The following is a 23,542-nucleotide window of genomic DNA, read 5'->3' as shown; positions in this document are numbered from 1 at the left end:
CTCTCTCTCTCTCTCTCTCTCTCTCTCTCTCTCTCTCTCTCTCTCTCTCTCTCTATCTCTCTCTCTCTCTATCTCTCTCTGTCTCATTGGATTCCTTGCTTGCTGGACCCCAAGATTTTCCTATTTCTTGCTTTACTCCTTTATCTTGGTGAACAATATCCTCTAATAACTTTCTGAGAAAGGCAGTATAGGAGGTGAAATTTTTGAAATCTTGTTTATTTAACATGTCTTTATTTTTCCCTTACAATAAGTTAATTGTTTGATTAGGTATATAATTTTAGCTTGGAAGCCGTTTTCTTTCAAAATTTTAGAGACATTGTTTCATTGTATTCTGGCTTCTAGAGTTGTCTTTTTTTTTTTTTTTTTTGAGACAGGGTCTTGCTCTGTCGCCCTGGGTGGCATGCAGTGGTGTCATCATAGCTCACTGCAACCCCAAACTCCTGGGCTCAAGAGATCCTCCTACCTTAGCCTCATCCTCCTGCCTCAGCCTCCCAAGTAGCTGGGACTACAGGCTCTAGCCACCACCATGCCTGGCTAATTTTTTCTAGTTTTTGGAGAGATGGGGTCTCACTCTTGCTCGGGCTGGTCTCGAACTCCTGAGCTCCAGCAATTCTCCTACCTCAGCCTAGAGTTGCTCAGCCCAGCCTGGAGTTGCTGTCGAGTAATGTAATGCCATCCTAATCTTTGAAACTTGCATAAAACCTACTTCTCTCCCCTCCTGTCCCCAATTTCAAAAACTGTAAGACTTTCTTTTTGTTCTGAAATTTCACGATGATGTTACTTGCTTTGGGTCTCTTTTCACCCATTATGCTAGTCATTTTGTGGGCCCTTTTATTCTGTAAATTTTCTTAAATTATTTCTTTGATGATTTACTTCCCTCTGCTTTCTCTTTCTAGAATTCTTATTGTGCTAATGTTGAACTTTTTTTTTTTCTATCTTACATACTACCTCTTTGAACTTTTGTTTTACTTTTTGGGAGATTTTCTCGACTTTATTAACAAAGCCTTCTATTTAGTTGGTCTTTTCTAAAAATTTCCAAGAGCTTGTTGTTGTTATTTTTCTTGTTCTCTGAATTTTTTTTAAAATCCCGTTCTTTTTGGGTGGGTGCAATACCTTTTCTTATCTCTCTGAATATACTAAGAATTTTTTGGAGTTTACTTATCCCTGGAAGTCTTCCTCCAAGTGGCTCTTTTGTCTTTTTTAAAAAGTCTCAGTCTTTCATATTAAATGCTTTCCTCATATGTCTGTACTTCGGGCATTTAAAATGTTTTACTACCTAACTCTCGGGTTTGTTGACTTTTTAGATAATTATATGTTTTAGGACAAGATAGAGGTAATGGTTGCACAACATTGTGATTATGCTCTATGCCATTGAAGTGTACACTTTAGAATGGTTAATTTTATGTTTTGTGAATTTCACCTCAATTTTTTTAAAAAGTGAAGAGACAGAGGCCTCTCTCTGTAAGTTAGACTTTTAGCCACTGTAACCAAAATATCTATTCAGATGTTGTTTTCTTTATTTTTAAAGGAGAAACCAGAAATTCCTGTTCCGCAACATAGAAAGTGTCTTATCTCATAGTAAAAGAAATGGCTCACTTTTAGGAGCAACAGTGTCATTTGTTTTTACAACAATAGGCATAAACGAGATCTTGTCTTGGGCATTTGATCTGTGAGTTAGAAGATGCACCTAAGCTGGAGATGAGTCAGGCACAATGGCCGAAGCTTCTTTCGTCCTTTTTCTCTACATCTTTAATATTCAAGACTACTCTACTCAAGGGGTTCTAAAGGGTGAGGATGATCTGGAAATACTGAAAAGGTTCTTTATCATCACAGAAAGATTTGATCATATCCAGGGCTATTGTAGGCAGTAGAGCACACCGTAGATATCAGAAATATGTCCAGCATGGCTTAAAACAAAAAGGGCTTCATGCCTAATTCCCACCTAACATGACATTTAAATTTATTTTAATACTTCTGTCTCCAAGTATTTTGGTTAAATGATGTTTTCCTGTGCACTGCAGTCCTCAATAGAGTAGAACTCCCCCCACCTTTTTTTGTGATGCCTGTAAGCTTCCTGAGGACAAGAGTACAACTTACTATCTTCTCAAGAAGTTGTGGTATGTGAGAGAGAGTTCAAGTACTGGCTCTACCACTGGTTAGCTGGGTGATCTTTAATAACCAGTCACTTACCCCTCTCAGCCTCAGCTTCCACAACTGTAAATTGGGGTCGATAACCAGGAAGATCTGATTATGTGAAAAGTTAATACTTTGTTGATGTATAAAGTTAATACTACGCCAAAGGATTAGACAAATGTCAGAGATGTATATCACCTTATTCCAGTGCTTTAAAAATAGTAGGTGTTGAGTTAATGTTTGTTTAACTGAATTGTGTAATGATCTTGGGGATAGAAGGCTAATCTTACTTTGCATTGATTAAATTAAACCAGGCTCCTTCTCTAGGAAATTGTGTGTCAGGAAACAAACTGAATCCCTGCTATACGAAAATTTTTGTTGTAAACTATGATACAGTTATGTTGTATTTACTGCAAATGCTACTAATGAGGTATGCTAATGAGAAGATAGTTAAGTGTTTCTTTTCCAGAAGAAAAATGAAACTTTCTCCCACTATTAGTATTATTAGTAAACCACATCTCTCAGTGTTCGCAGCATTCCCTGAGAATGTGAAAAAGTTAATGTACGTATCCCAGCAGGTGAGAAGTTTATCTCTTCTCCCTGGAAGAAATATTAATCACTATTATTATCAGCTCAGTCTTTGACCTCACAGAGATGTGTGCTGCTGCTGGCTTTGTGGGGGGAGCCATATGTTGGGATAAAGTGTTGGTGCTGAGAAATCCATCAGGATTATCCACTGCTTTAGTGCCTAATAAGGAAAGCCAGCATCTCTCCAGAAGGTATAACTTCAGGATCCCAGAAGAGACAGTCATGATATCTGAAACGCCCACCTTCCGAATTATTCCTTTGGGTTTTAATAGAGTCTTTAGAAAGGCCCTACTAAAATGTCGATATTGTCAAATGTTACATTAGCACATTAACACACGTATCTTTAAAAATTGGTTTATGATCATAGTGGATCCCAAGGGAATAGGATCTTGGATCACAGACAAGAAGACGGAAGAAAGTTCAGCTTTTGGGAGGCCAGGATCAGGTATGTAGGCTACTGCCTACAATAGCCCTGGGTATGATCACATCTTTCTGTGATGTTAAAGAACCTTTTCAGTATTTTCAGATCATCCTAACCCTTTAGAACTCCTTCAGTAGGGTAGTCTTGAATATTAAAGATGTAGAGAAAAAGGATGAAGAAGCTTTGGCCATTGGGCCTGACTGATCTCCAGCTTAGGTGCATCTTGTAACTCACAGATCAAATGCCCAAGACAAGATGTCATTTATGCCTATTGTTGAGATGTCAGGAGAACCTTGGGTATCCCAGGGAGCTGAGGTTAGTGGGAAATGGGGGCAACAGTTATCCAAGGCCATTTCATATGCCTCCTTAACCCAGGATTCTTGATGTAATTCATTTAAAACATAACCAATTTGTGGTTATGAGAAAATAGGTAATAGAAATTGCAACAGAAAAAGTATTTTAACTCAAGCATTTATTATATTAAGCGTCTATCAAGTAGAGACTGGTATTAAGCAATGACATATGTGACCTTCATCCTATAGGACTCATAAAGAATCTCTTCCCCCCCACCTTTTTTCCTGCTACTATCTCTTCTCCCTCTGAACAAGAAACTCAATTGACAAGAATTTTATTTCCAGTTCTTTTGTGCCTACTTCCCTCTCTCTTGTGAAATTACTAACAAGTTAGAAATGGTCAAAAGTTTACCATAGGTTATTAATAAATGCTGTACAGATAGATAATGGGTATGGAAAATTTACAAACCAAATAACCACAAGTGGATAATTAACCTCCTACAGAGAGGACTTGTGAACAATAGCTACTAAATAATTATTAAATATTGCCAAACCATCAGTTTGATGTTCTGCAATGGGCATCCAAAATCAAGTTAGGAAGGAAAGCAGGGAAGTGTCTTAACTAGGAAGGATAAATTGCAGAAGACTGATTTTCATGTCTGTTTTAGAACCATTTTCTTTTTCCACATTAAAAAAAAACAGAGCTCCTCTTAAAATTTATTTATATCCAAGAAGGCTGTAATACTGGGAATGGAAGAATTCCTGACTAGAAAGCAAAATTAATCTCTAGATGTAATTTTCGTGTTAACGTACTTGACAGAATGTAAAGTAAGCATGGGACTTTTAAAATTATGTTGTATTTTGAAATAGTAAACAGTTTTAGCAAGAGCAGGTTAGAAATAAGGACAAATGAACCTCCAGTGAATACTAAGCAGACAGTTCAGAATGAGATCAGCTGTTGGCACAGATGTGAGTAAATATAACTTTGGGTCTTTAGGGCTTCTACCAGCAGGTGTATTTGCTTGGTTTAACACAGTAATGAATTCAGAAATCTAGGAATAGACTTGTTAGTCTACCATGGTCTTCCTATGGACTTCTTTATGCATTATCCTATATTATTTCATAAATACATTCATAAAACCTAGGAAAATCTTTTTTTTTTTGGTAGAAATCAAAGTGTCATTTATCCTCACAATAACTCAAATTTAGAGTATTTAAACTACAGTTAATATTGCAGGCCTAGTTACCCATCAGATTTCCATCTTTCATACATTCAAGCAGTCATTACTTCAACACACACATGTGTTAAAGCAACTCTCGATTATAAGCATGCATCAGAGTTTTACTCCAAACTTGTCTCAAAAGAATGGGCTTTCTTAAAAGTCCAGTTCAAAGAATCCACCTTAGCAGACACATTTTCTAGTGGAAAAAATGGTTACATAATAGTTGTTAGACTAGATTTTTAAAAAGAAGAAGAATATCCAGTTAAGAGTGATAGCCTCTTTGCATTATTGGTTAAAGGTCTTAGGCTAGTGCCAAGTCTAATAATCAGTTGAGTGGGTTTCCCAAGAGAGCTTCATAAGTTCATTAGTCTATCAGAAAATTGCTCAAGTATTTTAACAGGAATGCTAATTATTCCCTCAGGAAAAGCAGCTAGTCACATCAGACCACAGAATTCTTCCCTAGCTCAGGTGTGGGACCACTTTCTCACATTTATTGGGGGCTGCTTATGCCATGCTAAGGAATTTGAGCTTTACGTTTTGAGAAATGGGAAATTATTGAAGGATTTTAAGTGAGGATATACCATGATCAAATCTGTATTTTTAAAAGACCTTTTTCTCTAGTGTTTAGTATTGATTGAAGTGGATGAGACTGGAATCAGAGAGATCAGTTAGAAGACTATAGTACTAGCCCAATTTAATTCAACAAACATCCACCCTGCACCAGGCCTTGTGCTCAGAGCTGGGGACACCATTTCTGCCCCAGTTCTTAGCTGACTGGAGGAGATAGAAACACAAACTGGCTCTTCCACATACTAGCTGCACGACTCTAGGCAAGTTAGTTATTTCTATTTCCTCATCTTTAAAATGGGGATAATAGTAGGACTCACCTCAAAGGAAGGTTGTGAGGATTAAATAAGTTAATAAGTGCAAAGGGCTTAGAGCAGCACCCTGCACATAGTAAGCAATCAATAAATGTCAGATATTGTTATTATGATCAGAGACCATCTAATAACAACATAAGTGCTGTGAATAAATGTAGATTTGGGTGCTACAGGAGCACAGAAGTCATACTTGGCTGAGTTGAGTGCTAGTTAGGAAAGCTGAGTAAAGGGAGGAAGTGGGGAAATGCAAAGGAGGTGACGGAAGCAAGAAATGATATAGAGGTAGGTTCCAAAGTCACCCATGAGATGCTGGGGGTGAGGGGGCAGGAGGAATCCAACAAGTCTCCTAGGTTTCTGGTTTGGGCAACTGGGTCAAAGTGGTACCATCACCCAGAAGGAAAAACAGGTTTAGGTTCATGCTCTATCAAACAGTTATGCATCAGACATTAGCATTTGAGAAATGATCAGTTAATACCCAAGATACAATTCCCAATAAATAGTGGCAAAATTGTTACACAAATCTGATCAGAGTTGCTACTTAACATCCTGCATTGGAAACAGACACTACTACAGTAGGCACATTAAAACCTTAAACTTAGCTTTGGTGTAAGTCTAATTACTCAAGTTTTAGTTTTTCCAAATGTCCCATATTTTTGGTCCAATATCTGTGACTTAATAATTTAGATGAATATAATGGAGATGAATTGAAGCCAAGGGCATGGATTAGTTCAGTGATTCTCAACCCTGCTGCACATTAAAATCATCTGGGGAGCTTTAAAAAAAAAACACTGATGTCTAGGCCCCACCCCTAGAAATGATGATTTAATTGGTAGGATCTGTAGCGGGTATTTTTTAAAAGGGCCCTAGGTGATATTAACATACAGGTAGGGTTAAGAAACAGTGGGTTAGAGTCTGTAAGAATCTAAGAGTTTAGAGACACAAGGAACCTTGGAAATACTCTAGTTCAGTGTTTCAAAATGTTGTTTTTAATCCACGGACATCTTTGGTCAAACAGTTTTATAAGAATGCGTAAAAAATAAAACAGAGAAAAAGCGAGTTTTTGTAATTAGGGAATAGTGGTGGGAAGAAAAGCTTTGCTTGTTAGGCCTCCCTCTGTCCCCTCTTCCATGTCCCTTTCTTTATACCCCATTTACACCCCACCCCAACCTGCCAGCCTCCAATTGTTTGCTATATAATAGAGTTTAAAAACAATGCTTTGGACTAAACAAAAAGTCGTCATTCATTCATTCACAGAACATGTTTTGAGTTCTAACAACATGATTGGTATTAATATATAGGAAGAACTATGGTGGGGGAGAAACAGACAGGATTACAAGTGTATTTAGAAGAAAACATGGGGAAATTCATCTGCATCTCAGAAGTAGGTAAAACTTTCCTAACTCAAAAGGTAGAAACTATAAGGAAAAAGACTGATAAATTTGGTAGTTAAAAAAACTTTTGCATGGCAGTAAAATACTACAAGCAAAGTGAAAAGTCAAATGATAAACTGAGAAAATATTTGCAACATATATCACGGACAAAGAGTTGACTCTCCAATATTTTTCTAAAAATAGGCAAGAAAACAGATGACTCTAAATAAATGGGCAGAAGATATAAACAGTCAACTTCATGCAATAATAAAAAAATAAAAATGAAAACTACACTAAGATAACATTTTTTACTTAACTGATTAGCAAAAAAGTATTAGAGTTAAAGAGGGTCAATTTATCAGTAATAAACAATATCATAAATATGAATGTGCCTAAAGAGCTTTAAAATTCTTCAAAAATTGACATTATTAAAAGAAACAATAAACAAATTGATAATCATAATCAGCTGGAGATTTTAATACCCTTTCTCAGTAACTGAGAGAAAAAGTACCAGTAAGGATAAAACAAAAATCAGTAAGGCTATAGAATATCAGAATAGCACTATCAACCATCTTGACATAATTGATATTTACAGAACACTACTCCCAACAACTGCAAAAAAAAATTTTTACATACATATATATATATTTTTTTTTGAGACAGAGTCTCGCTCTGTTGCCCGGGCTAGAGTGCCGTGGCGTCAGCCTAGCTCACAGCAACCTCAAATTCCTGGGCTCAAGCAATCCTTCTGCCTCAGCCTCCCAGTAGCTGGGACTACAGGCATGCGCCACCATGCCCGGCCAATTTTTTCTATATATATTTTTAGTTGTCCAGATCATTTCTTTCTATTTTTTAGTAGAGATGGGGTCTCGCTCTTGCTCAGGCTGGTCTCGAACTCCTGACCTTGAGCGATCCACCTGCCTCGGCCTCCCAGAGTGCTCGGATTACAGGCGTGAGCCACCGTGCCCGGCCTACATATATATTTTAAGTGCATATGAAACATTCACCAAGTTAGACCATATACACTTGGTCTAGTCTCAATCAAGTCTCAATATATTTCAAGAGTTTGAAATCTTCTATGTTTTCTGACCAACAGATACAATTAAAGCCAATAATAATAAAATATACAGAAAAATCCCCCAAAGATTTGGATATTAAACCACATACTCTCTATAAATAGTCCATGGAACAGAGGAAAAAATCCCAAAGTAGAAAATATTTCAGATGGATGATAATGAAAATACAACATATGAAAATCATGAAATGCACCCATTGCAGTGCTTAGAGGAAAATGTATAGGTGTAAATGTTTATTGAAGAAAGAAAAAAGGTGCAAAATCAGTGATCTATAATTCTATTTTAAGAAACTAGAAGAAAAGATTAAGCTCAGAGTGAACAGAAGAAAATGATAAAGAGCCAAAATCAAAGAATAGAAATGACAAATAATAAAGAAAATTAATTAATCCCAAAGTTGGCTTTGTGAAAAGACTGGTAAAACTGATAAACTTCTAGGAATAGTGAGCAAGAAAAAAAAAAGAGAAAACACAAGTCACTAATATCAGGAATAAGAATACGATATAAGCTGAGTGTGGTGACACACTCCTGTAGTCCCAGCTACTCAGGAGGATGAGGCAATGGGGTCGCTTGAGAAGTTCCAGTACAGCTTGGGCAATATAGCAAGACCCTATATTAAAAAGAAAAAAAAAAAAAGGATTCAACTAGAGATCATACAGACAATAAAAGGATATTAAAAGAATATTATGAACTTTATGCCACTAAATTTTACAAATGATATTAAATGGACAAATTTCTTTAAAAACAACTTATCAAAACTATTATATGTATTAAAAGAAACTGTATTTGTTACCAAACACCCTTCCACAAACAAAACTCCAGGCCCAGACAGTTTCACTAGCAAATTCTATCAAACATTTAAAGAAGAAATAATAACAGTCTTATATAAACACTTTCAGAAACATAGAGACTTAAACAATCTTAAATAATTCTCAATTCATTTTGTGAGTCCAGCATGAACCTAATACCAAAACCTAATGAAGACAAGAAAATAAAAGTACAGATCACTAAGCCTCCAGAATAAGATGCAAAAATCCTTACAAAACATTAGCAAATTAAATTCAGCAATAATTAAAAAGGAGAATACATCATGAACAAGCAGGGGTTATCCCACGAATAGGATTTTCTTAACTTTTGAAAATCAATTAACATAATTCATCATGTTCATGAAATAAATAGTATGATCATTTTATACACGAAGAAAAAAGTATTTGGTAAAATTCATCACCCTTTCATGATTTAAAAAACAACAAAATAAAACTCTCAGCACCTAAGAATAGGAAAAAACTTCCTCAATCCAGTAAAGGGTATCATCAAAAAAATTACAGCTACCACCATACATAATGGTGAAATATTAAACACTTCCTCTTTAAGATGGGGTGATGGGCAGAGCTGTCTACTCTCACTCTTTCCAATCAACATCGTACTGGTGATCCTAGCCAGTGCGAGAAGAACAAGAAAGAAAAGGTGTATAGACTGGTGAAAGAAGTAGTCTCTTTGACAGATGACATGATTGTCCATGTAGAAAATTTTAAATACCCTACAAAGCAACTACTGGAACTAATAAGTAACTTTAACAAGATTCCAGGACATAAAGGGAATATTTTAAAAGTAGTTATTTTTAAAATTTTAAAAATGTATATTTTTATATGCTAGCAAGCAAACAACTATGAAATAAAATTTTTGAATAATTCAATTTATAATAATGTTTTTAAAAATTTAACAAATGATGTGTTTGCTCTAAACTATTAATAGATTCCAGAAATAGATTCATTCTTATGTGGTCAAGTAATTTTTGACAGAAGAACAAAAGCAATTACATGGTGAAAGGAAAGGCTTTTCACAAATTGTGCTGAAACGAGAATCCATCCTATGGAGGGAAAAATGAACCTTGACTCTATCTCATACCAGCCATACACAAAACTTAATTTGAGAAGGATCATACAAACAGAGAAAGTACAACTTCTTGTGCCTGAGAGTAAGGAAGTTCAGTCAGCACACCATATCTGCAGGTTTCATATCCATGCAGATTCAACCAACTATAGATTGAAATATTCAAAACAATAAAAATAAAAAATAACAATACAACAATAAAAATAATACAAATAAAAACCAATGCAGTATAACAACTATTTACATAGCATTTATATCATATTAGGTATTATGAGTAAAGAGATGATTTAAAGTATACAGGAGGATGTACATAGGTTATATGCAAATACTATACCATTTTACATGAGGGACTTGAGCATCTGAAGATTTGGGTATCCGTGGGGGGGTCCTGGAACCAATCCTCCACAGATATTGAAGGAAGAATCTACTCAAAGAATAGTGGGGATATAACTTACGATCACAGGAGTAAACTTGAAGGAATTTGCACTGATCAAATCTGAGATGATCGGGCTATCGAAATAACGATAGTAATGGATAATAATTATTATTGGATAAAATAAAGTCCATGAGCCCAAAATGATATAAATAAAGAAGAATGAATATATGAATAAATAAGTGAATATGTTTAATTTATATAAGTAAATGTGTATGTGTATATATACATATGAAATGAAATATCTCCTTTATAATTATGAATATAGAAAGAATGATAGTTAAAAAAGCATTATGGAATGATAAAATCAGTGGGTGAAAGTTTGATAAGGAATAAGATATTTACATGATCTCAAAGTATCTCTCCACAAATTGTTTATTAATTATGAAGGAAAAAAATGGTGACTTTACAGTAGAAAAACCTGACAAACACCAACTTAACTAAATAACCAAAGTCACCAATACTAAGACAAACTGATATCACGTGCCTTGATGTGAGTCACTGAAAAAGACACCACTTCTTTAGTGTTCCTACCAAAAATGCACAATTTATATATAATCATGAGGAAACATCAGACAAATACAAACTAAAGACATTCTGTGAAATACCTAGTCTATTCTCTTCAAAAATCTCAGGTAAAGAGTGACAAAAAAAGAGTAATTGATCCAAATTCAGGGAAACTTTGGAGATATGACAACTAAATTTAACATGTGATTGTCAACTAGATCCTAGACTAGGAAAATATTAGCTATAAAGCACATTATTGGAACAATTGACAAAATTTGAACATGAACTGTGGATAATACAGTAACACTGTATCAATGTTAAAATTCCTGATTTTGAGAAGTGTACTATTGTCATGTAGGAAAAAATGTCCTTTTGTTAAGGAAATAAACACTAATTTATTTAAGCATAAGGAACCATGATGCCCCCAACTTACATAGAGTTCAGAGAAATGTGTATATATTTAAAAACATCTATAGAGAAAATGATAAAGCAAAGATGGCAAAATGTATACAATTTAATGAATCTGGGTGAAGATTATATAGCAGATCCTTAAATATTCTTGCAATATTTCTGTCAGTTTGAAATTCTGTCAAAATATTATCCCCCATATTAGTCAATCAATGAATCCATAAAAAATAGGAGTTTGGGCTCGTTAAGCATTCCAACCAGAGGAATTAACCCATTAAAGTCAGGAAACTGCACAAAATTTGGTATAACTGAAACACAGTGTGACTCATTTACAGCTCCAGCAGAAAATAAGATGACATACTTGAATTGGGAAAACTTGAGAGAAACTAATAGAGATTATTTACAAATTGTGGGAAGCTCCATTTCCATTCCAGGGCAAAACTCAAGACAGAAAGGATTCCATTAAAAGGGCTAGACTTTCAGTTGGAGGTTGGGTGACTCCACAGGAGGGTGCTGGAGGATAAACACTTTCCTCCCATTCTCCAGTCTCCTGCCAGTGTTGCTCATTAGCTAAACCCATCTGGAAGCCTGAAGTTGAGCAGGGCTGTTGTGTACTTCATACAGGTACAGTCTCCAGGGGACAAGTAGGGGTGAAGAAAGATGGAGAGCAGATGTGGAGGAGCAAACAGCAGATATCCAGAATGCTGGTGGATCGGGGTGGGAGAGAGAGCAAAAGTGAGGGCAAATAAGAATGAACATAATGTTGAATAAATATTTAGAATGGCAATGTCAATACCAGAATAACATGTTGAGTTTTCATTGCCTGTGAGGCAGCTGGGTGAAGATATCCAGCAGGCAGCCACATACCCAGGGCTTGAGGATTAGGAGCTAGATCTTCGCTTATGGATGAGCCTACCCAAGCAGTACAAATTAAGCTAACTAAGGGGTCAGAGTAGTTCACAGTTGAAATTTCCATTATCACCACCCATTTACTTTTTCATCCAATATATCTGATTTTCTCTCCATCACTTACTGAAAGTGCACTTAATAAAGCTGCCACATCCAACAGACACTCTCCAGTCCTTAGTTTTCTCATTCATTTCTGAAGCATTACTTATTAAATACTTTTCCCTTCAAATATCTCTCATTGTATTTTTTTTCCTAATATCACTTTTTTCTGGTTCTCTTTCTACCTTGCTGGCTCTCCCTGCCTTTTTTGTGGGCCTTCCTGCTCTATCCTCCATTTCTGCAGCCACTCCATCCCAGTGTTGATGTTTCCTGTGGCTCTATCCCTAGTCCTCCTCAGAAACCATGGAGGCCAAAAGGCAGTGGAAGACACATTTAAAGTACTGAAAGAAAAAAAAACGTTAAAGTAAGAACTCTGTATCAAGCAAAATGATCCTTCAAGAATGGAGGAGAAATCAAAACATTCTCAGATAAACAAAAACTGAGAGAATTCATCAATAGTAGACCTATCACACCAAAAAATGTGCAAGAGAGTTCTTCAGGCTGAAATGAAAGGACACTAGACAGACAAGAAATCATAATGGAAATTAGAAAATATTTGACATGATACTATACAAAACCACAACATTCCAAAACTTATGGAATGTAGCTAAAGCAGTACTTAGCAGGAAATCTATAGCTGTAAAATGCCTATATTAAAAAAGAAGAACGATCTCAAATCAATAGCCTAGGCTTCCATTTTAATAAACTAGAAAAAGCAGAGCAAATTAAACCCCAAGCAAGCAGAGAAGAAAGGAAATAATAAATATTAGAGCAGCTATAAAAGAAATAGATTATAGAAAAACAATAGAGGAAATCAGTAAAACTAAAACATGGTTCTTTGAGAAATCAACAAAATTGGAAAATCTTTAGCTAGACTGACCAACAAAAAAAGAAAAGATTCAAATTACTAAAATCACAAATGAAAGAGGAGGGCATTACTACAGACCTTACAGAAATAAAAAGAATTATAAGTGAAAATTATGAGCAATTATATGCCAACAAATTAGATACGAAATGATGAAATTCCTAAAAATACTGAAATTGACTCAAGAAGAAATAGAAAATCTGAACAGACTTCAGATTTAATAAATAAAGAATAAGTAAAGAATAATAAGTAGAGAAATTGAATTAGGTAATTTAAAAGTTTCCCACAAAGAAAAGCCCAGAACCAGATGGCTTCACTGGAGAAGTCTATCAAAAATATAAAAAGGACTAGCTCTCTGGAAGGCCAAGGCGGGTGGATTGTTTGAGCTCAGGAGTTCGAGACCAGCCTGAGCAAGAGCGAGACCCCGTCTCTACTAAAATTAGAAAGAAATTAATTAGACAACTAAAAATATATAGAAAAAATTAGCCGGGCATGCCTGTAGTCCCAGCTACTGAGGAGGCTGAGGCAGGAGGATCACTTGAGCTCAGGAGTTTGAGGTTGCTGTGAGCTAGGATGACGCCACAGCACTCTAGCCCGGGCAACACAGTGAGACTGTCTCAAAAAAATATATATATATAAAAAAGAATTAAAACAAATTCTTCACAAATTCAAACAGAAGGGAATACTTTCTAACTCATTCTATGAAGCCAGCATTACCCTGATATCAAAAGCAAAGAAATCTCAAGAAAAAAAACAATACAGACCAGTATCACTTATAAATATGAACACATATTTTCTTAACAATATTTATTAAAGTCAGCAACATATGGAAAGAATTACACACCCTGAACAATTGGGATTTATCCCAAGATTGCAAGGTTGTTTCAACATACAAAAATCAATCAATATACTACACCATAGTAATATGATAAAGGACAAAAACTACATAATCAAATCAATAGATGCAGAAAACACACTTAAGATTCAATATCCTTTCATGACAAAAACACTCAACAAACAAGGAGTAGAAGGGAACCTCCTCAACCAGACAAAGGGCATCTATGAAAAATCCACAACTAACATCATTTTTAATGGTGAAAGACTCAAAATCTCCACTCCCACCACTTCTATTCAGTATTTCACTGGAGGTTCTAGCCAAGGCAATTAGGCAAGAAAAATAAAAGGCATCTAGATTGGAAAGGGATAAACAAAATTTTCTCTCTGTAGATGGCATAGATTTCTATATAGAAAATCCTAAAGAATAAACTATTGGGGCTAATAAATAGATCCAGCAAGGTAGTAGAATATAAAATAAATATATAAGAAATTAATTGTATTTCTATATACTAGCAATGAACAATCCATAAATCAAATTGAGGACATAATTCCATTTATAATAGCATCGAAAAAACAAAATACTTATGAAAAACAAAATACTTATGAAAAATATAACCAAAAAAGTACAAAACTTGTACCCTGTAAATGACAAGACATTGTTAAATAAAATTAAAAAAGACCTAAATAAATGAAAAGACATCCCATGATCATTGACTGGAAAACTTAATACTGTTAAATGGCAAATCTCCCCAAATTGATCTACAGATTAAGTTTAATCCCTATCAAAATTCCAGATGCCCTTTTTTTTGCTAGAAATTGACAAGCTGACCCTAAAATTCATATAGAAATGCAAGGGATCCAGAATAGTCAAAAAAAAAAAAATCTTGAAAAAGAAGAACAAAGTGGGAGGACCCACATTCCCAATTTCAAAACTCTCTACACAGGGGGGGAACCAAGGGCAACACACGTAACCTAAACGTATGTACACCCATAATTTGCTGAAATATAAAAAAAAAAAAAAACTCTCTACACAGCTACTGTAATCAAGACTGTGATACTGGCCTAAAGACAGATATAAAAATCAAATGGGCCGGGCGCAGTGGCTCACGCCTGTAATCCTAGCACTCTGGGAGGCCGAGGGGGGCGGATCGTTTGAGCTCAGGAGTTCGAGAGCAGCCTGAGCAAGAGCGAGACCCCGTCTCTACCAAAAATAGAAAGAAATTAATTGGACAGCTAAAAATATATAGAGAAAAAATTAGCCAGGCATGGTGGCACATGCCTGTAGTACCAGCTACTCGGGAGGCTGAGGCAGGAGGATCGCTTGAGCCCAGGAGTCTGAGGTTGCTGTGAGCTAGGCTGACGCCACGGCACTCTAGCCCGGGTAACATAGTGAGACTCTGTCTCAAAAAAAAAAAAAAAAAAAATCAAATGATTTTCAACAAGGGTGCCAATACAATTCATTGGAAGAAAGAATAGTCTTTTCAACATATGATAGTGGGACAACTGGATATCCACAAGCAAAAAGCCAAAGTTAGACCCCTTCTTTACACCATGCACAAAAATTAACTCAAAATGGATCAAAGAGTTAAATCAAAGAGATAAAACTACAAATTCTTAGATGAAAACATGGGGGTAAATCTTTGGGACCTTGGATTAGGCAATAGTTTCTTTGATAAGATACCAAAAGCACAAAGATCCGAAGAAAGAAAATAAAGAAGGCTTCTTCAAAATTTAAAACTTTTGTGCCTCAAAAGACAACACCAAGGAAGTAAAAGAGAAAACCCACAGAATGGAGAAAATATTTGCAAACCATGTATCTGATAAAGCTCTAGTATTCAGAATATATAAAGAATTCTTATAACACAATGATAATAAGATAAAATGGGCACGAATAGATACAAAGGATCTTAATAGACATTTCTCCAAGGAAGAAATACAAATGGCCAATAAGCACATGAAAAAAATGTTCAACACAATTAATCATTAGAGAAATTCAAATCAAAACCACAATGAGATACCGCCTCACACCTACTGAGATAACCATAATCGAAAAGATAATAAAAAGTATTGTCAAGGATCTGGAGAAATTGGAATCCTTATACATTGCTGGTGGGAATATTGCATACTGCAGCCAGAGTTCCTCAAAATGTTAAGTGTGGACATACCATATGATCCAGCAGTTCCACTCCTAGGTATGTACTGATTCAAACTACAACATGGATGAACCTTGAAAACATTATAGTAAATGAAAGAAGGACATATTATATGATTCCATTTATATGAAATGTCCAAAATAGGCAATTTCTGTAGACACAGAGGTAAATTAGTGTTTTCCAAGGGCTGGAGGGAGGAAAGAATAGGGAGTCAATGCTAATTGGTATGGGATTTATTTTGGGGGTGAGAAAGATCTGTGGTTATATAAGATTAATAAAATATTTTTAAACGTTCTGGAATTAGTGGGAATGATTACATAAATTCATGAATATACTAAAACTTGCTGAATTACATACTTTGAAGGGGTGATTTTTTTATGGTATGTGAAATAGCTCCAAAAAAAAAAAAAAAGAAAGGGGGCTCTTCTGAGCCCCAAACCCTAGTCTTCCTCCACAGAGGCAACTAATGTTACTTGTTTCTTGGATATCATTCCTGAAATAGACTGTGTATATCTGAACATATATTTGTGGGTCTACAAGCCCCTTGTTAAAAACAGAAATACGAGCATAACAGATACATTGTTCTAGACTTTTTTTCTTCTTTATAACTTGGAGATTATTCCATTTCAACACATGTAAGTATTGTTTATTCCTTTTTATTTTTTGATATTCTATAATTTAGTCGGCTAGTCTTTTGCTGTTACATATAATGTTGCCATTAATTCCCTTGTATATATTTCTGGTAGAAGGATGTGAATAGGATACATTTCTAGTAAAATTTCTAGTCGAAATATTTTTCTTGTTTTATTTTAATAGAATACCATTATTGACTTAATGTCTCTCTTTCTCACTTGATTATGAGTTCCCTGAGAACAGGGACCATGTCTATTTTCTTGACCAGAGTACATCTAGATTCTAGCACATTGCCTGTCATACTGCACATTGTAGATTGACAAATCCTGTGTGTTTTGTTGTACAAAGTGTCAAATGGAGACTCAAAGTTATATCATTCAAAAAATCACGATCCAGTTTATAGGACAGGAATTGTTTTGGATGTTTTTTTTTTTTTACTTTTTATCCAGTTATTTGTTTTTTATTTTTCCTTTCCAACTCTAGTATTTTCAAAAATTGTGGGATCAATTGCAATGTATCATTCTAAGAAAGACAGAATCCTTAATTTCATCTGAATATATGAGTATGTTTTAGTAAATGAATTCCTATTTCTTATATTTCAGTATTCTGTATCAGTTCTTTTTTTTTTAAAGGGGAAAAATGGGGTGGATTTGCAACATTAAGAGACCTAATAGCGACACCTGCTGGAAAAAATGTCAGAATAAATTTTGATCCATTAAAACTGTAAAATTTTAGACCAGTTTTATGTTTCTATTCATCAGGAAGAAATTTGTTATTTTACTATATGGATGTCTGTAGTAAGTAAATGTAATTGTTTATAAGAGACTCTTCGATGTTTTACAAAATTACAGATGAAAATATATTTTCTTTTTTTAGGATAAAGTCATTTTGGGAACCGATTATCCCTTTCCACTAGGTGAGCTGGAACCTGGGAAATTGATAGAGTCCATGGAAGAATTTGATGAGGAAACAAAGGTATATGCATTTTACTTCATAGTCTTCCTCCTGAGTTTTCCTGCTCTAATTGGGTCTGGTTTCAGAGCACTTTGATACATGTAACAAAGAATGGAGGAACCATTACACTTAATATTCCTAGAACTATTAATATCACTCTTTCTCCAGAAATAGTTAAACTATTAAAGGGCAAAAGAACATGACAAAGCTGAAAGTCAGCCTAGCACAACTAAATTCATAAAGCCCAGAAAAAAAAATTGTATCATAATAATATTAATATATGCCTGAATGTTAAATGGATCATAAGAAAAATGACTAAATTTTTCCTTTAATATTTCTATTACAAATCCATCAATCTCAAAAGTTGTAATGACTCTAGTTATTTGGATATTGAGACTAAAGTCTGATTAACAAGGACCCAAGGAATCTTAACCCCCAAGTAACTGGATTTTTTTTTTTTTTTTTGGCATTTCACTTTTAAGGTGGCTAAATGACACTAAAATGTGCTATAATGCTACCACTATCTAGTCTACCCTTTGGCTCCTGAACCAAGATAAGTTTAAAATGAGATGCAATGTCTTTAGATTCCCTCTCCTTTGCCATCTCCTTCCCCACCCCATCCTCCAAAAAACCAAATTCTTCCTAAGGGTTTCACCACCAATCACTACCAGGGATCAGAGAGAGCCAAAAGTGAAAATATGAAGATGTTTAAACTCTTAATAAATCTTACATAAGTCTTAGTCATAATCCTTTTGCATAATTTTGGCTTTTTTCTAAACTAGAATCCAAAGGTTGCCTTGAACTCTCTCTCCTTTAACTGTTAAATATACAGCTATGTTGTTTTTGAGGTATAGGAGTTAAAAAGAATAAAGTAAAAAAAAAAAGATATAGCCTATCAGATCTTCTCAATAGGCTTGAAGCACATTAACAGATGCCAAGAAGAGTTCATTCTGGTGTATACAAGTATACAATGTATCATTCTGATGCATTGTAAGTTATTAACTGGGAAACCTCAGACTGTTTTACACAGAAAGTGTCCCCTTTGGAACTTACCCATCTTAAGGCACTAAAAGTTTTGAATTGTTAAATATTTACCTGTTAAAGTAGGAAGCTATACTAAGACTTTTTATCATTTTTTTACAACAAAGGTTGAAAATGAAAAACTTTCTATAAAGTTAAACAAAATTAAACAGAAACCAGATGACCCCAAGTATCCTGATTAAGAATTATAGTAATTCTTAATAATAGTAATTATTATTTTAGGCCTTTTATTGTTTATCCTGATATGCTTATCACTCTCAAGTTTCAAAAAATATCTTGCATAAAAATGTTATACTGTCACAAATTCACAATGACATTCTATACAAGGTTATTCATTGTAACATTGTAAAAAAATACTGAAAATAATCTTTAGGAGACTAGTTAAATAAATAATAATATATACAAACAATGGAATCTATGCAGCCATAAAACATCAATTTCCAAGATATATTAAGTTTTAAAAAAAAAAAGCAAGGTGTAAAACAATTTGTATGGTCTACTTCCATTTGTAGATAGTACACTATCTGTTTGTGGAAAAGAACATCCATATACCTGAATATAAGTATTTGCTTGTACAGTGTAAGCATAAAATATCTCTGGAAGAATAAACAAGAAACTGTTAACTCTGGAAAGAAAAAGTGGTGGTTGGGTGGCAGAGTGGAAATCAGTACCCATTTTAAACCTTTTGAATTTTGAACCATGTGAAGGCAAAAACAGCTAAAGAAATTTAAAGTAAAATAAACAAATCCATTTGATAAGTATAATAACACTGGGAGGTACAGGAGTCCCCCCTTGTCCATGGTTTCACTTTCCACGGTTTTACTTTCCACAGTTTCAGCTGCCCTTGATCAACCATGGTCCAACAATATTAAATGGAAAATTACAAAAATAAACAATTCATAAGTTTTAAGTTGCATGTTGTTCTGAGTAGCGTGGTGAAATTTCACACCATTCTGCTCCATCCTACCTGGGACGTGAATCATCCCTTTGTCCAGTGGATCTACACTATAGATGCCAGTCACCCATCAGTCACTTAGTAGCAATCTTGCTTATCAGGTCAACCATCACAGTATCGCATCATGATAGAGCAGTGCTTGTGTTCAAGTAACCCTTATTTTACTTAATATTGGCTCCCAAACATGAGACTAGAGAAGCTGGCAATTCAGATATGCCAAAGAGAATCTGTAAAGTGCTTCCTTTAAGTGAAAAGGTGAAAGTTCTCAACTTAATAAAGAAAAAAACATCATATGCTGAGGCTGAGGTTGCTAAGTTCTTACTTTGTAAGAACAAATCTTCTATCCATGAAGTTGTGAAAAAAGAAAAAGAAATTTGTGCACAGTGTATATAGGATTCAGTACTATCTGTAGTTTCAGGCATCCACTAAGGGTCTTAGAATGTATCCCCTGTGGATAAGGGGGGGACTACTGAATACAGGCAGATGCATTCCACCATGAAGTAGCGGAGGACTTGGGGGTTGGGTGAGTTGCCAAAAGGCGATATAACTGTTGGGTGATAGCACATGGATGCAAACCCAAATCCCCTGATACCAGGATCAGATCTCTATCCAACACACCAAAGGTTATCTCCTTCAGAGGATACTTGGTAACAAGCTATTTTAAAAGAAAAACAAATGGTCTCTCCCAGCAGCAACAGTCACTCTGAACTCTTCCTCTAGAGAAGGATGGCCCAAGTGTGCATCAGCAAAGAACCTTGAGTAAGAGGTCCCTACCTCAAATCACCCCCTTTTCAAGGCTGTGTAAGAACCCTGAAATGGTCATGGAATGGATGTTACACAACTCCATACATTCCTTCTCCCCTCAGCTGCATGCCCATCCTTTGCAAGCTGAACATAGATCAATGAGGGTATCACCTCTTTAGGTGGAGAAAAATTGGGGAGTCTTGTTCTCATGTGAAATTTATAAGATATACAGATTTGTATCCTCATCTGAGACTCTTGACCTGTATCATGTCTCTGGCTCTGAAAGAGTTTACCTTTTATTCAGGGCCATGTTAAACACACACACACATCCCTAGAAGCTGGGGGATGGCTAGGTGACTTCTGGGCACTGTTTCTAGTCCTGTTGTCCCACACACCTAAACTGTACCTTTTCTCTGTATTTGCCTCCAAATAGTCCTTAAGATCCACTAGAGGGTCATTAAAGATTTCCAAAGAAGGGTACTGTCTGAGGAGGGCTCTCCCCGTTAGAAGTCTCTTCCTCTCCTACAATAGTCTCAGATTTAGATTTGAGCAAAATGTGGGTCAAGCGGATTTTGGTAAAAGAGTCACTGTATAACCAGCTAATATTTTTCTCTCATATTGGGGAAGTGATAAAGATATTCAATATAGTACTTTTAAAACATGGTTCACGCCTGTAATCCTAGCACTCTGCGAGGCCGAGGCAGGTGGATCGTTCGAGCTCAGGAGTTCGAGACCAGCCTGAGCAAGAGCGAGACCTCGTCTCTACTAAAAATAGAAAGAAATTAGCTGGACAACTAAAAATATATAGAAAAAAAAAAAAAATTAGCCGGGCATGGTGGCGCATGCCTGTAGTCCCAGCTACTCGGGAGGCTGAGGCAGGAGGATCACTTGAGCCCAGGAGTTTGAGGTTGCCGTGAGCTAGGCTAACGCCACGGCACTCTAGCCCGGGCAACAGAGTGAGACTCTGTCTTGGAAAAAAACAAAAACAAAAACAACCACCAATAATGCTTTAAAATAAAACCTTTTCTTTTCTTTTTCAGGATAAACTTAAAGCTGGCAATGCCCTGGAATTTTTGTGTCTTGAAAGAAAACAATTTGAATGATTGAATTTACTGCAAAGGCAAACTTTCAAAAAGACATTTCATTTTTGTTTTGAAATATGTATCATACATATATTACTAAAATCTTATTTTGAACTATTTTACCTAGAAATAGAATATCCCAAATATCCTAAATTATTCACAACAAAAGTGATTCACAAGTATTTTCATTCTGAAAAGCAGTACATTTCATGAGCAAATCAAAAATGATTTTCCTTAAAAAAATTATTTTTAAATGAAAATAAAGATTGGTACCAATTGAGTGTTTAAAAAATAAACAAAAATGATTTTCCCAGTGCCTTTTTAATTAATCTGTAAGAAATAAAAAACAAAATGTCATTAATGATTTATACAAAGACCAACACCAGATTCATCTAGAAGGCTCAGGTAGGTTCTTCATTTTGAGCAAGGATGTATGAATTCCACCCAATTTACCTTTCATACCTTCCATTATCCCCAAACTGGACTGGGAATGATTTAGCCTCCACAAAATAAATGACATACATATAAAATATCCACAACCTTGAGAAGCTTCCAGCCCAATTAGGGAGGCAAGATACATGTTCATGGAATAGTTACTAAGCAATACAACATGAGTGTCAAAGAAGTTCCACTTAAGAGGAATTCACTTTGGTCTCAAAGTGCTGGGCAGATCTTCACAGAGGTCAGAACTTGGGCTGAGTCTAGGAGGATGGATAATGTGGTTTTAGGGATAGAGGAGGGGAAATAGACAGGAAAGTGAAACTATGGGAATACAGCTATGGTTTCTGACTGAATGAGACTTACCCATCCTGGAAAAATGTTTCCGTCTGCAAATTTACTTTTACCATAAGCTCTTTTAAAATACTGAGCAGAATATATAAAGATAGCTATGGAAAGTGAGCAGGGCAATACCAGGGTAGTCTTGTTCTACACACTTCATTTATGGTCCCACTTGAGCTGCTGAAAAGGAACCTGGCCCTGGGAGGGGTGAACTACATCTGTGGTTGATCTACCTCTCACCGAATTCCAAAATCAAATATAATTTTTCAAAACTATCCTTTCACTTTGGACTCATTTATTCTTCTTTTCCCTTCCATTAGTCCAGAAAATCAAGAGTAGAGTATTGATATGTGATTTGTACTGACCCCTCTCCAGAGCAAAGAAAAAATCTAATTCTTACTGAACTATGCCCATCCCACTATTTTCACTTTATATAGTTCATTGTTCCATCTCTTTCTTGGTCCTCCTGCTGCTTTCCAGGATTTTAGCCACCCACCACTCTGCTTACTACTCCTATCTGCCTAAAGAGAAAAAATTGAACAAAGCAACAACATGAAGCATATGCTACTGTTTTTCTCCTTCCCCAATCTTTGGGGGAAATGTCTACACCTTTTCAAATAGTCTATGTTTGAGCACTTTGAACACAGTGTTTAATGACTGTTTTATTATAAAAAGTAACCTAATCACTTTATGCAATATCATATGTATAGTGAATGGGTATATTCATATACACAGAGTGTTTTCTATGTGCCCCAGACTGCAGGAACACTCCAGGCACGGCAGAAGTAAACAAAAAGGATAAAATTCCTTCACTGGCAAAGCCTACAATCTAGATAGTAAGAAACATTAATAAATGAAGGAAGGAGTAAGAAAAAGAAGCAACAGTAGGAGGAAAGGAGGAGGAAAGAAAGAAGGAAATTTTTCTTATACTGATAAATACTATGAAGAAATTAAAAATGTGACAAAGAGTGACTAGGAGAAAGGAGGGAGATAAAATATTAAATTGCAGGGCCAAAGAAACTCTCTTTAAAGAGGACTTTGAACTGAGATTTGAATAACAGAATGGGGAAGAGCCTTCCAGACAAAGTGCAGAGGCTCTGAGGCAGAAAAGAGCTTGTTTGTGGTTTTGATTTGCATTTCCCTGATGATTATAGATGTTGAGCATTTTTTCATGTTTTTTGGCCATTATTCTGTCTTCTTTTGAAAAGTTTCTGTTCATGTCCTTTGCCCACTTTTTGATAGAGTTGTTTGATTTTTTCTTGTTGAT

At 35.4% G+C, this 23,542-nt stretch overlaps 1 protein-coding gene across 3 annotated transcripts in view; it reads left to right on the top strand.

The window, feature by feature from the left end:
• Positions 1 to 21,692, top strand: part of ACMSD (aminocarboxymuconate semialdehyde decarboxylase) — a 51,320-nt gene extending 29,628 nt beyond the window's left edge. For 2 of the 3 annotated variants that reach the window (XM_012650539.1, XM_012650541.1), the window contains 2 exons: positions 17,596 to 17,694; positions 21,454 to 21,692. In XM_012650539.1, the coding sequence (XP_012505993.1) occupies positions 17,596 to 17,694; positions 21,454 to 21,516 (162 nt within the window). In that variant the 3' untranslated portion in view covers positions 21,517 to 21,692. The remainder of the gene's footprint in view (positions 1 to 17,595; positions 17,695 to 21,453) is intronic. The other variant, XM_012650540.1, reaches the window with a different exon arrangement.
• Positions 21,693 to 23,542: the final 1,850 nt, after the last annotated feature.

Source organism: Propithecus coquereli, unplaced genomic scaffold (genome assembly GCF_000956105.1).
Source record: "Propithecus coquereli isolate 6110/MARCELLA unplaced genomic scaffold, Pcoq_1.0 Scaffold33, whole genome shotgun sequence".
NCBI lineage: Eukaryota > Metazoa > Chordata > Mammalia > Primates > Indriidae > Propithecus > Propithecus coquereli.
The sequence above is the reverse complement of the archived record's forward strand: the minus strand, read 5'-3'. Positions and strand labels throughout refer to the sequence as shown.